Source organism: Plecotus auritus, assembly GCF_963455305.1.
Source record: "Plecotus auritus genome assembly, chromosome: 1".
In the NCBI taxonomy this organism is placed as follows: domain Eukaryota; kingdom Metazoa; phylum Chordata; class Mammalia; order Chiroptera; family Vespertilionidae; genus Plecotus; species Plecotus auritus.
In genome coordinates, this window is record NC_137770.1 from 71,104,338 (window position 1) to 71,116,907 (window position 12,570).

The 12,570-nt window shown below is 46.6% G+C and overlaps 2 protein-coding genes across 13 annotated transcripts in view; one reads left to right on the plus strand and one right to left on the minus strand.

Annotated features, from left to right (window-relative positions):
* Window positions 1-6,819, plus strand: part of ZNF106 (zinc finger protein 106) — a 63,883-nt gene extending 57,064 nt beyond the window's left edge. For all 11 annotated transcript variants that reach the window (XM_080650101.1, XM_080650100.1, XM_080650094.1 and 8 more), the window contains 4 exons: window positions 88-159; window positions 968-1,039; window positions 2,628-2,774; window positions 3,075-6,819. In XM_080650101.1, coding sequence (XP_080506227.1) covers window positions 88-159; window positions 968-1,039; window positions 2,628-2,774; window positions 3,075-3,131 — 348 coding nt within the window. In that variant the 3' untranslated portion in view covers window positions 3,132-6,819. The remainder of the gene's footprint in view (window positions 1-87; window positions 160-967; window positions 1,040-2,627; window positions 2,775-3,074) is intronic.
* Window positions 6,820-8,100: 1,281 nt separating this feature from the next.
* The window catches only part of CAPN3 (calpain 3), a 48,260-nt gene continuing 43,790 nt past the window's right edge, over window positions 8,101-12,570 (minus strand). For both annotated transcript variants that reach the window (XM_080672082.1, XM_080672083.1), the window contains 9 exons: window positions 12,303-12,416; window positions 11,295-11,372; window positions 10,836-10,893; window positions 10,683-10,747; window positions 10,135-10,203; window positions 9,965-10,043; window positions 9,639-9,755; window positions 9,308-9,366; window positions 8,101-8,943 (listed from right to left, as the gene is read on the minus strand). In XM_080672082.1, coding sequence (XP_080528208.1) covers window positions 8,917-8,943; window positions 9,308-9,366; window positions 9,639-9,755; window positions 9,965-10,043; window positions 10,135-10,203; window positions 10,683-10,747; window positions 10,836-10,893; window positions 11,295-11,372; window positions 12,303-12,416 — 666 coding nt within the window. In that variant the 3' untranslated portion in view covers window positions 8,101-8,916. The remainder of the gene's footprint in view (window positions 8,944-9,307; window positions 9,367-9,638; window positions 9,756-9,964; window positions 10,044-10,134; window positions 10,204-10,682; window positions 10,748-10,835; window positions 10,894-11,294; window positions 11,373-12,302; window positions 12,417-12,570) is intronic.

Below are 12,570 nucleotides of genomic sequence, written 5' to 3' on the forward strand. Positions count from 1 at the left end.
CCTGCCAAAGGCCTTCAGGGACTGTGCTTATTAAACACAAGATGTAAATAACCTTAATTCTCTTTTTGTTTTTTTCCTCCCTCTAAGTCCCATGATCGATTGCAAGTTTATGGAGGACACAAAGACATGATTATGTGTATGACCATCCATAAAAGTATGGTGAGTATTGTTTGCCGTGTCACACATTTGCCTTTGAATATATTTACTAAAAATTCTACAAACTGATAATAATGTTACTACTTGTCACTTCCAAAAATGTCATCTGTTTCTGATATGCCTCATTATTGATTGCCTTTCTATTTTTTGGCATAATGTTATCAAGATAAAACCTAGTAATATTGTTGAATATTTCATTTTCTATTAATAGCTAAATAATTGCAATAAAAATCTAATAGTACCATTAAGTAGAAGATAAATTTAAGATGTTTTTTAAAAAAGAGTGTGCTTTTTCCAGAGACATTATGATCTGAACAGAATATTGGAGCCAGGAGTTTTGGCTAGTATGACATAGTTATAGCATACCTAAAAGTAGAAGCTAACTCATTTAACCCTGCTAATCCTTGACTTACTTTATTTTTAAATTATGAGGTTGAACAAGAATGGATGGTTTTTCAGACTCTGAGTAGTAGAACCCTGTGTTCCAATGAAATACAGATGCCTAATACGTAACGCCCAGTGGAAGCCCGAGCTGCGCCAGTTAAAGTGTGGGTGGTGCCTCTGAGCCCTGCCAGTTTTGCTGTCGGCCAGGGTCCCGAGAGCAGCTCTGGAAGGGGCACAGCTTCAAAGGGCCTAGAAGAAAAGATCTAGAGGATACTTTCCCATTGTAGTGCCATGGGGCTGGGATGCGTTTAGTGTCAGTATTTTCTTAAGTTGCTATAAGTAGCTTTTGACTCTTATTTTGAGGATGTTTCGTAGTTGTGTTTTGGTGTGTGTGTATTGGTCTGATATGATAAACCTCTTCCTCCAGATTTATACTGGCTGTTACGATGGCAGTATTCAGGCCGTGAGGCTAAATCTGATGCAGAATTACCGCTGCTGGGTAAGGAATGAAACTGTTCGGAGTTGCTTAACTCCAGGCTAATTTATAGACCTTCGTTGTCATCAGGGTAGCTTTTCTCTGTTTGAGCATCAACTTTATGCATTCTACTGTAGGACAAGGAAGCTTATTTTTAAAAAACGTACATTGATGCTTTTCTATAGTTCTTTAATGGAAAATCTGTCTTAAGATTGGAAATGAGGTATATTTAAATACCCTCCACTCAGGTTATCCACCTGGTGGTTTTTATTTTGTTTTGTGATAAAATCAGTACATTCTTACAAATATATCAACAGTGCATAAGTATATGAAAAAGTAAGAGTGTTTCTTTTCCTTACCTGCCCAATCTACACCCATTCCGTACGGATTACACATTTTAATAGTTTGGTTTGTGTTCTCATTGGTTTTGGGGGGCTAGGCAAATAAAAATTTGTCTTCTTGAAATGTTAAACTTCAGCTTTCTAGGCTAAATTGTGAAGTTTTTATTTTGGGGTGGGTGCAGGTGATTAACCCTCAAAATGTTCACACTTACTCCTTATAAGCCTTAATTTGTTTCATCAGTTCTAATATCAGTGACCAAAAAAAATTTATGACACTGAATTTATTTCCCCCTAAACCCTAACCTTCTTTTCAGATTGATAGAATAAACTCCATTTTAAAATTTGATTTTGGGCTTGTCCACAGCTTAATTACTTTGCAGCTTTTTACACATTACTGTTTGCTTTTTAGTCTTCTCATTGAAGAAAAGCAAATCTAGTGTAACAGGATGCAGAGTATACAAATACAGAGTTAGCTTATCTAGAGAAATGGAGAAAATACTGTCTGGTTTTAAAGCTAGAGAGATGGGAGGTACTGACAGAGGAAATGCTCAAATTTGTATTACATTTTAGAAATGAACATGTTAGAATCAGAATCATAAGATTTAGTACAAGCAAGCCTGTGGGGAAAAAGCCAAGACAAAGAGTCCTTATGCTTTATAACGACTGGAATCTAGTCACATTGAGAAGTAAAATTACAGTTAAAAAAAGTAGATCATCACAAGACTGTGATTCAGGTGATAAAGATTTTGTGAAAAGCCAGGTTCCATGGCAAACAGTTTTCTACAACACATATTTTCACAATTTTTTTTTTCTTTTTAATCAGGCACTTTTAGCTTTAAGTTTACAAGTCAGTAGTTCTTAGAATTGTTCAAAACAGCCCTTTCAGTATCACAGGAACGCTCTTTGTCTTTTTAAATAAATGGACAAAGAAACTCATTTTGTGATGGCAAGATAAAGAATAAGTATGATATAAACTGAAATTTATTGTAACTTGTCTATACATATTTACTAACTTAACGATGTACTGGCTAATTTAGTGCTTTGTCTTCTTAAAATACCAAAATGTCAGAAGACTTCCCAGTCTTTTCAAGGTTCCTTGTCATATTGGTCATTAATTTGGTTGTCTCTGGCTTTGTTTTGCTAGCCAAGAATAAATTAAATAATTAGGGGCTTATTTTTTGTTTCCATCAAACTTACAGTATACAAGTAGGAATGTTCTGTTGGCATGTTTCTGGTACCCTTTTTAACGTTTTCATCCTGTTTCTCTCCAGTGGCATGGCTGCTCTCTGATATTTGGCGTTGTAGATCACTTAAAACAACATTTGCTGACTGACCATACAAACCCAAACTTTCAGACTCTGAAATGTCGCTGGAAGAACTGTGATGCTTTTTTCACTGCAAGGAAAGGGTCCAAACAGGTACGTCGTTGGGGTTTGAGGTCAATCGGAGGTCATTCGACCCCTGGGAGCAGGGTTTGGAAACCTTTTGCCTCGTTGGAATGTTCAGAATTATAATAAATAGGGGGAGCCGAGGGGTTTTTCTCTTTATTATTACTCATAGATTTGAGGGTAGTATAATGAGGTTTCAGGTGAAGAATGCTGGGTCCTAACTGCCTTTCATGTGTAGATCATAGGATGTACCCCGAAAACTCTCCTTGGCTGGACTTTCTCTTGTCCTTCCAACTTCTCTCTCATGGGCCCTTTTTCCTTTATTCCTAGGATGCTACGGGACACATTGAGCGACATGCTGAGGATGACAGTAAAGTTGATTCATGAAGTTTTTTGCCTCCCATGTTGGGAAGTCATTAGTTGAACGTATTTCATATTGGCCCCTCACACCGGCCACTCTCCTCCCTTCCCCTGTGAAGCGGGGGGAAGGAGAAAGTGATTACCAGCCAGACTTACCCTTAGGGTAAGTCTGAGCAGCTCTATGGGACGATAGGTTACACTTTAAGATCTTGCTGGAGGTTTGTCAGATTTAAACAGATTTTAAGGAACCATGCTCCTGGGACAGCGTGGCATATGGTAATTTATGCTACTGGTGTTCTCCAGATGTTTATTAAAGATGCAGATCTGAATTGGTTACCTGATTTGACCCTAATCATGTTACTGATTTCAAGTTTGTGATTTTAGTTTATGTTCTTATGATGGTTTAAACTTGTAGTCAAGCTTTAAGTACCAGTTTGTTCAAATGCTAGATTTTTAGGATCAGTTTTAATTTTTCTGCTTATAATAACTGGGTATTTTAAATTGGAAGCAAATAGTTTTCTTCTTAACAATTATGTTTAGTGTGTGTCAATATTCTCTTGCTTTGTAGATGACAGAGCTGGCTCTAAATGTAAAGGAAGACACGGTAGATTTTTAGCAGCTAAGTGACTGCTCTGCTGACTGTTTTAGGAATTGAGACAGCAGATCACATAATGGCAAGTCCTTACAGACAGTGCTACCCAGTGACCCTCTGCACGTGTTGCTGGAGTGCTTGGCTCAAGGCAGCACGCAGACCTAATGTCCACCTGAAATGGTGCTGTTAGACTTGGGCACTCACTGCTGCAGGGATCGTCGGCTGTTTGACCTGGAGGTGCAGCCTTTATCTCCCTTTGCAGTTTCTGACTCTCAAGGCTGCTGTGGGATTGAGACCTACAGAACGCGTTGCACTCACCTGCAGCACCTAAGATAGGGGAGTTAGGATAAAGCATCTGAATTCAGTTTTCAGGGCCTCAAGCAGGCTTCTTAGAAACTGATTTCTAAAACCATTGTCTTGCCTTCACCTCTCCACTAGCTGGGAAGAAAGAGTGGAATATGGTGAAGGTAAAGACCACCTGTCCATTGAGAGCAGCCACAGTAACAAAGTCTTAGGGAGACTGCTCTGTTTGGGCCTTTCTCTGGACTCCGAAGAGAAGCTGTAGAAGTGTTGCTTTTCATTCTTTTGTTTCTGGGTTCACTTTGAAAGGTTCTTCAGGGAGACAGGAGAAGGAAGAGCAGCACAGGGCTACACAACAAATCCTACTATGTTCTAGGATTGCAGAGCATCCAGGTTTCTCCCCACTCCTGTTGGTGCACACACATCTACTCACATGCCTCCTTCACTTTGGCTCTAGGGCAGGAGGACTTCTCTGGGGATTCGTGGATAGGTTTCTGGAAGGTATGCGAACCCCCTGAAATTGTATGCAAGACGAAGTATGTGTCCTTTTTTTCCAGGGAAGGCTCTAATGATTTTTACTGGATCCAAAAGATTAAGACCTACTAAAGGAGCTACTACTAGATAATGAATGGCCCCACAAGCTATTTACTTCTGTCTTTGTGAATGGGAAAACTTTTTTGTTAACCACATTATTGAGATTTACATGACACTTGAGAGAGACCAGAGAGAATCCTATTGCATCAGGACTGTTTGTGCTGTTTCTCTATGAGATTATGAAGCTTTTCCCCCTTTTCACCCCCATTTCCGGTACAGGTGACCAGAGAAGCCAGGCTGTTCTGTGGGTTTGGGAATGGTAAATTCCCAGGAAAGCATATTTGGACTTATTGCCAAACCTGGCATTTTTCTCTGGGTAGTGAAGCAGCATTTCTAAGATGGCTGGGTAGTGTGCTAAGAAAGTCTTGCATGCACTGGTGCATAGGTGTCCTTCTGTCCTGCCTGAGGACATGTCTGCAAAGAGTGGTGAAGCTTTGTAGGGCGGGTGTTGGGCAAGTGAGGGGAACCTTTGCAGGTAGAGTCAGTAAGAACCAGTTTGGGTTTCACTTTGGTGGAATTGTGCACAGTCTGTCTGCCTTTGTGTATAGGAATGATCCTTGTACACGTGTATACGGATGGGCACCTGTACTTGGAATACTTTTCCTCATTTCATAGAAATGGCCTTTGAAGCAGTAGCAATAATGTTTTTGTTTTAAGGATGTGTAAAATTTGTTTAACATCAGGTTAGTGTGTTATCCTAAATGCACTGTAAACATCTTGGCTGCTTACGTATGGTTGTGTTACTACTTTAAAGTGTCTTGAAAGTTATGCAGAATTTTGGCCATTTTTAAGTCTTCTTTGATGTCTTGACTGATTCTAGCCCTCTGTCCCCCTCAGAGAAGAGCTGTGGCTCAGGGATTTGCATAAACTCTGGTATTTAGTACTTTATGAAGAAAGGAAACCGTTACATGACCTGACAGAACCTGACTCATTTCTTATAAGGAGTCGGAGACCATTTTTTAGAACGTTATTTTTTAATTATGTGTGCCTACTTCTAACGGCTAGAAGCCAAGGAAACCCTAGTGTAAATCCTTTTGTGTGCATATGCTAGTCTTTTAATGGCAGTTTGTTCTGATATAATATCAGTCACTACAAGTTTTATCCTGAAGTTTTAATCAGGTTCAAAATGTATTTTGGCATACGCTTCTACTCAGTTAAACACAATGCAAACAAAACTCTTAGGAGCAAAGAATTATTTTGATCTGATGCTACTTGAAGAGAACATCATTGCTACCACACTCCTGCTTTGGTGGAGAGAAGTTTTTTCTGTCTGAGAAGAGTTAGCAATTGAGTGTTTAGCTCCTGACCTACCTATAAGTTATAGGCAAAATCATTGCTATTTAAGTGATTATTTGCTTAACAAAGGTTTCTTTGTTTTTTGTTTTTTTGGGGGTCTTGGGTAGATTATATAGTGGACAACTTTAGTGACTAGGTATGTGGATGGTTTGGTGGGAGTAGGTGTACAACATTTAGTGGAATGGTATGGTATGTTTTATGGAAGAGAATTCATTGGAGGGGAGATCAAAGTATATTGTGATGTGATATTTGAACAGCATGTTCCCCCTGGTTTGCTCAAATAACTGCAGTTAATATACACTGATGGACAGATTTTGTTCTTGTTGCCTAAAGGAGAGCTTTAGAATTTCTGGGAAGGCCATGCCTGCCACATTGATAATAGTGATCTCGTCCCTGCCCCAAATCATCAGGACCCTCAGGATTGCAAAGAAGCTATCTAATGACTAGGAATAGGAGCTGTGGTGGTGATTTGGGTTATACTGAGTCCCATATGCTAGTGGGTGTGAAATTATGATGTAAACTACACCTACTGCTTATTAGACAGTAATCCCTAACCTCACCTCCAACTCCCAAATATGTGGCCCTGCTGGGTCACATGCACTAAAATTTCCCATGTTTGCTCTAAATTCAAGGTAGTAGCCCAGTTGGATTGGGAAAGAGGGGAGTCAAAGAGGAAAGGCTATTGAAAATCTTCCTCCTGCCTAAGAGGAACACATGCCCTAGAGCTGCTCTAGCATGCCTGGTATTTGAATTTTTTATATTGACTATGGATTAGGAAAGTGAAATCAGATGACATTTGACTGCAAAAATGTTTATAAGCAAATAGCTTAGCCTTCTTACATTTTGGTATAAACCTGTGAACTTCATAACTTTGTAAAAGCAAGATATAAAGCAAATACAAGAGGAAAATAAAGTACTTTTACAAATTGTTTCCTTTTTTTACCTTATCTGCACATTTCCTAGCCCAACCCCTTCTTTTCCATGTTGGTATAGAGACTAAGAAGAAAATTGGGTAGGAAACACAAGATGGTTATAGATAAGCCACAGACCATGGGCCAGATAAGTTTGTCAAACAGTTACATTTAAGGATTTGTTCAAGTTCATACACAGAGGTCAATTAATTAATGAAGGAGCTAAGATTGAAAACTACATTTCTGCTCCATTATGCTTAGACTAGAGGCCTGGTGCATGGATTTGTGCACCGGTGGGGTCCCTTGGCCTGGCCTGCGCCCTTTCGCAATCTGGGACCCCTCGGGGGATGTTGGAGAGCCGGTTTCCGCCCAATCCCTGCAGGCCAGGCCATGGGACCCCACCAGTGCATGATCGGGGCCAGGAAGGACTGCGGGAGGGCTCCAGGGCATGTCCGGCCCATCTTGCCCAGTCCCGATGGGCTGGACTCCAGCAGCAAGCTAACCTACCAGTCGGAGCGTCTGCCCCCTGGTGGTCAATGTGCATCATAGCGACTGGTGAAATGGTTGGATGGACAATTAGGCTTTTATTATATAGGACTAGAGGCCCGGTGCACAAAATTCATGCATGGGTAGGGTCCCTAGGCCTGGCCAGCCATCAGGGCCAGTTGGAGCCAGGCTGATCCGGGCCGTGCTGATTGGGGCCTATAGGCCCCAGCAGGGTGGGGAGAGGAGGCGACGGTTGCTGGGCCAGGCACGGAAGGAATGGATGCCAGACGCCGACGCTGCCATCGGCGCCCTGCCACTGTGCGGTTCCCCGCCTCACCCCCTCCTCCTTCCCTCGCTACCGCGCCACCACCAGTACCTGCTGGCCTGGGGGAGGGACGGGGCCTACCACCCAGGGGAGGGATGCGGGGAGGAACCGTGGGAGGTTCGCCAGCCGGAGGGAGGGGCCCCCTCCTCCTTCCCTCACTGCTGCGCCACCACCGTGGCAGTCAGATGGCAGATCGGGCCTGTTGGCAGGGGGTGGGGGGCGGTGGGACAGGGCATGGGAGGTTGGCTGCCGGCCCCGAGGCCCTCCTGGGAAAGGGGCCGTGTCCACCGCCACCCACCCGCAGGAGGTTGGCCAGCAGGCAGAGGTTGGCTGTGGGAGAGCACTGACCACCAGGGGCAGCTCCTGCATTGAGTGTCTGCCCCCTGGTGGTCAGTGCACATCATAGTGACTGGTCATTCTGGTTATTCCAGTCGTTTGGTCGTAACGGTCATTTAGGCATTTATATATATAGATAAGTGACCCTCCAGTTATGGGTTACCCATTTATTCTTGTTCTGTATACCAAGAGCCATTCCTCTCTGTTTCCTCATATATCTGAGTGATTTCTATGCTCAAGAAACACAAATAGGTATGATTAAAGTGGGACTCGGGGTTTATTTGTGTATGTGTGTGTTTTTCATTGTTGTATAATGAAACTTGGGCTCTCTATACGTGAATGTAAGATTGGAAGCTATTCAGCTGATGGCTGATAACTAAATGTGAGAAAACAAAACACAATAGAACCTGCCTTTATTTAGATCTACTACTTTTCAGAAAGCAGCCAAACTGATGATTCAGACAACCCAAAGTCTCCAGCTCTCTGTCACTGAGCTAGTTTCCTCCAGAGCAGGCCCATCCTGAAATAACCAGAACCAAGGGCTTGTTTGGTGATTGTGCGGTGGGCGGTAGAGGGATCCAGCGCAGGAGGTACTGAGTGCCATCAGCTAAGGCTTCTGTGAAAAGCCCAGGGCACTGCCGTGAAGGAGAGCATTTGCTTCAGAGCTGAGGCCGCTCAGGTTCCAAGCAAATCTCTGCTGGGCTACCACTGGCTGAGGCAGACAGACACTTGCCTCCAGTTAAGGGACAAAGTTCCTTAATGAAAGGGTTGGTTTGGGCATGACAGATGGACAGATGCCCTGAGGCTGAGTGGGCGGTGAAGTGGAGGAGGAACAAGACCGATGAGGCGCCTGGAGGCCAGCCTGGGCGCCTGGAGGCAGCTACCGCAACCTTTGAGGTAAGTGGTTCTAGCTGTATTGGGTGAAACAAATCCTGAGTGATCCCGCACGGCCCTGGCTGAGGCCAGCTTGGTTCAGGCATACATGGTGAGCTGCAGCCACTGAAAGAGGAAGTCCCAAGATCAGAATGCAAAGAACAACAGAGTCCAGCCCGAGGGGACTCACAGGGTAGGGGAAAGGCTCTCACCCTGGGAAGGTATTATAGGAAGCAGCAGCAGCCTCCCCCAGATCTCTCCTGGGAAGGTACATGTTTTCCAGCATAAAGTCATTTTAGGAATGAGGACCCTTTGGTGTGTACATTCCCCACGAGCCACATTCCCCACTGTGCTTCCCTTTCTGTTCCTCTCCTACCCCATCCTTCCACACCACTGGGAAGTGAAGAGCACACTGGGTCCAGTCTGCCTCATTGACTCCACCTTGAATTTTAAGGTACAAGGGGAGCGTACTGCTTCTTGCAGGCTTTACCTCTAGAACGCTGAGTTTGATGATGCCGTCTCCGTCCTTGTCAAATGCATTAAAAGCTCCTGTGTGGAAGAAGGAATACAGGCCAGAGGCCACAGGCTCGCTCTCCCTCTACTACTGTAACTTTTCTTAAGAGGACCATATTCTGCCAGGCAGAGTGTCACCTATAGCCCTCCCTCCCTTTGCCAATCCATTCTGAGCCTAAAGAGGGCCTTCGCCTTTGTTCATCCCGGACAGAGTAGATGGGGTGACCAGGCTGAGATTCTTACTGCCACAGCTCTCACTGCGGAGGGGGCAGGAAGGGCACAGGTGGCGGGTGGTAGCCCCCACTTACTGAACATGCCCTCCAGCCTGACGAAGCAGCAGATGAAACTGTCAAAGTCGATGTTCATGTATTTGTCTGCATACCTCATGGTGATGATGTCGTAGAGCTGGCTGTTGAGGTGGAATCCTGTGGAGGGAGCATTTGAGAGGAGGAAGTAGAGCTGCAGTTCTTAGGCCTGCATTCTATTGTCCCTCCTCTTGGGAAAGGAAAATGAGAAGCCCCTTTTCCTCCCTTTCTCCAGTAGGGCCCAGTGGCCTAGTCCTCTCTTCCCATTCCTGCTTCCACCAGCTCCAGTCCACATCCCCAGCCCCCCGGCCCCCGCCCCGTCCCAGCACCTGCATCGTTGACTGCATTTCGCATCTCGTAGCTGTTGATGGTGCCTGATTGGTCTGTGTCGTAGTGCTTGAAAATTTTCTGGGAGTAGGACATTTGAGGTCAGTGGTTACACACTAAACCCCAGACTCAACCTCCTCCTCCGCTCCCACACTTGGTTCTCTCTCCCCACCTGCCAGGCTTTGATCTTCTTCCAGAGGTGATGGAACTCTTGCAAGTTCAGCCTCCCGGAGCCATCTGTCTGGAGGAAGGTCAGGGCTACAGGGTGCACATAGCAGAATCCTCTGGGATTGGGAGGGGGGGGGGTTTCTAGAAGGCTCTGCAGGGAAGGTAGCCCCATGGGAAGGCTCTGCCCAGGATATCCTAGCCACTGTCCTGTATTAATGCCCTGTCCTGGTATTTAACCCTCCCCTCCCAACCTCCCCAATCAAAGGTAGTGTCTATGACCCAGGGAACCTGCCTCCTAAGGACCACTTTTGCTTGGCCAGGGCCCAGGCAGAATCCCAGCCTGAGGTAAGAGCAGGGGCCAGGGGCTGGTCACAACCAGAGGCCTTACCAACGTGTACCTTCTCCAATAGCCCCTTTCAGACCAGCAGCCAGGAGGTTCTGACTCAGGACCTCCCTAAGCCTTCCCTTGCATGCAATTTTGGGCCCCTGACTGGACACCCCTCATTGTTGCCCTGGCCCCCTGAGGGCTGGGAAGGGTGGCAGGAAGGATACATCCATGAGAGCAATCATGCTACGGCAGGACTCCAGCGTGAACCCTTGTGTCTTCAGGTCCTTGTCTGGGAGGTATGGAGAAGAGGAACTACTTTCAGATAACACACACACACACCTGCCCACCATCCCGCACAGACAGCTTGAGCCACTCACGTTTGTTCAAAACTGAGTTCAGGATGTTCTTGAGCTCATCTGCACACACCTCCATGTCCTGAGGAGGAAGGTGGGGGCGGGCACGGGAGTCACGTTCAAGAGAACAGAGCTGCTGGGCAGAGGCTTTGCAAAATGAGTCCCAGCTGCCCCTGTCTGTACAGTCCCCGTCAGTGCTACTGCCGCAGGGAAGCGGGGGCTTTTCTGTGGGAGGCAGACATTGCACCCTGGGCCGTCAAGACTGCAGTGGGCAGCTCAGCCAAAAGGCCTCTGAGCCAACCCGTGGGTGCGTTTGTCCAAAACTCCAGGACTTGACTTGTGGATTTCTGTGCTACCCACACATATCCCCTGTTTCCAGCAAAATGACCTCTACTGAATGATGATGAAGTCACTGGTCGTGTGAGCAGTTACTCAAGGGGAGGAGTGTCTGTGGGAGTGGGAGTGGGAGTTGGAGGTACTCACATCACCCGCTATTTGCCTGAAAATGTTCTGGAAGTGCTGCTGCTCTTCAGTTTCCTGGTCGGTGTTGCCAGGCCGTGGCTGTGGAAGCACAAGGCAAAGCTGGCTCACAGGGGTGGGGGGCGGACAGACCCTGAGGAAAGTCTCTTCTGGCCCGAAGGAGCCAGGGTGCCTACAACAGCCCGAGGGGCAGCAGGAGCTGCGTCCGGGCAGTGCTCCTTCCTGGTCACACCTCGTGAGCAGGAGTGAGAACCATGAGGCGCCAGCAATCCTTCACTCCATACCTCCCAGCCCAGACACCCAGACAGGAGATACCTTAGCCGGGCAGACATGCAGACAGCCCTGTGGTCCCTTTCCCCATCCCCACCAGCTAGAGCCTCTCCACTGTTGTGAGCCTGACCATCCCAACCAAATGAGCCCCAGCAGGACAAAAGGGGCCAGACCATCTGACATCTCCCAGCTGCCTCTGTCATCAAGGCCAAGTCCTCAGAGGGCCCCTCCCCCACTCAGTTGCATGGCACCCCATAGAGGAGGTGGCCCTGGATCGGTCTATGGGCCTTTGTCCCTTAGCCCCACCTCCACTAACCATTAGATGACACTTCTCCCTGCTCCAGGCTAACCCTCCCCTTGGCTCTGGAGGACTCTATTTCTCATTCAGCCCCTTTTCTGCTACTGTCCCCCCTGGTTACGAGCTCGAGGACACCAGGAAACAGGAGCTGTTCTGTCTCAGGCTTTGCTGTCCCTTCCCTCATCGTCCTGCTGGACAGGGCCCAGCAGGGAGCTCAGCCTGTCCTTCCCAGGCCTCGGACTCCCTGGATGTGGCTGCCAACCCCCACGACAGCACCCCAAGTTTTAGAAGAACTTGGTGAGAGAAAAAGGTCAGTGAGATAAATCCAACCTCTAGATGTTAAAGAGACACCCCACCCTTGGTCCCCTCCAACTCGAGCACCCCAAAAGCATAGAAGACCCCAGTGTGTGCTGGCCACCCCATTCATGCCACATGCTCAGAACCTGTGGGGATTTCTTTTGCTTATCAGGGCCTGTTTTGTCTTTGCCCTCCTCTGCTTCCTGGTCCACACTCAGTTCCTTGTTGCTGTTTGCTCTGTCCGAAACGAAGATGATGGGCTGGAGAGGAGAGGGTGTTGGGGAGGGGCAGGAAGGAAGCAAGGGTTACAGGCTGAGGAGACAGGTGGGGCAACCTCCTCCTGGAGCGGCTGGTCCGGCCAAGAGGGAAAGAGCAGGTAGGAGCTCCTGAACCTCACTCTCTCCAAGCTCTATT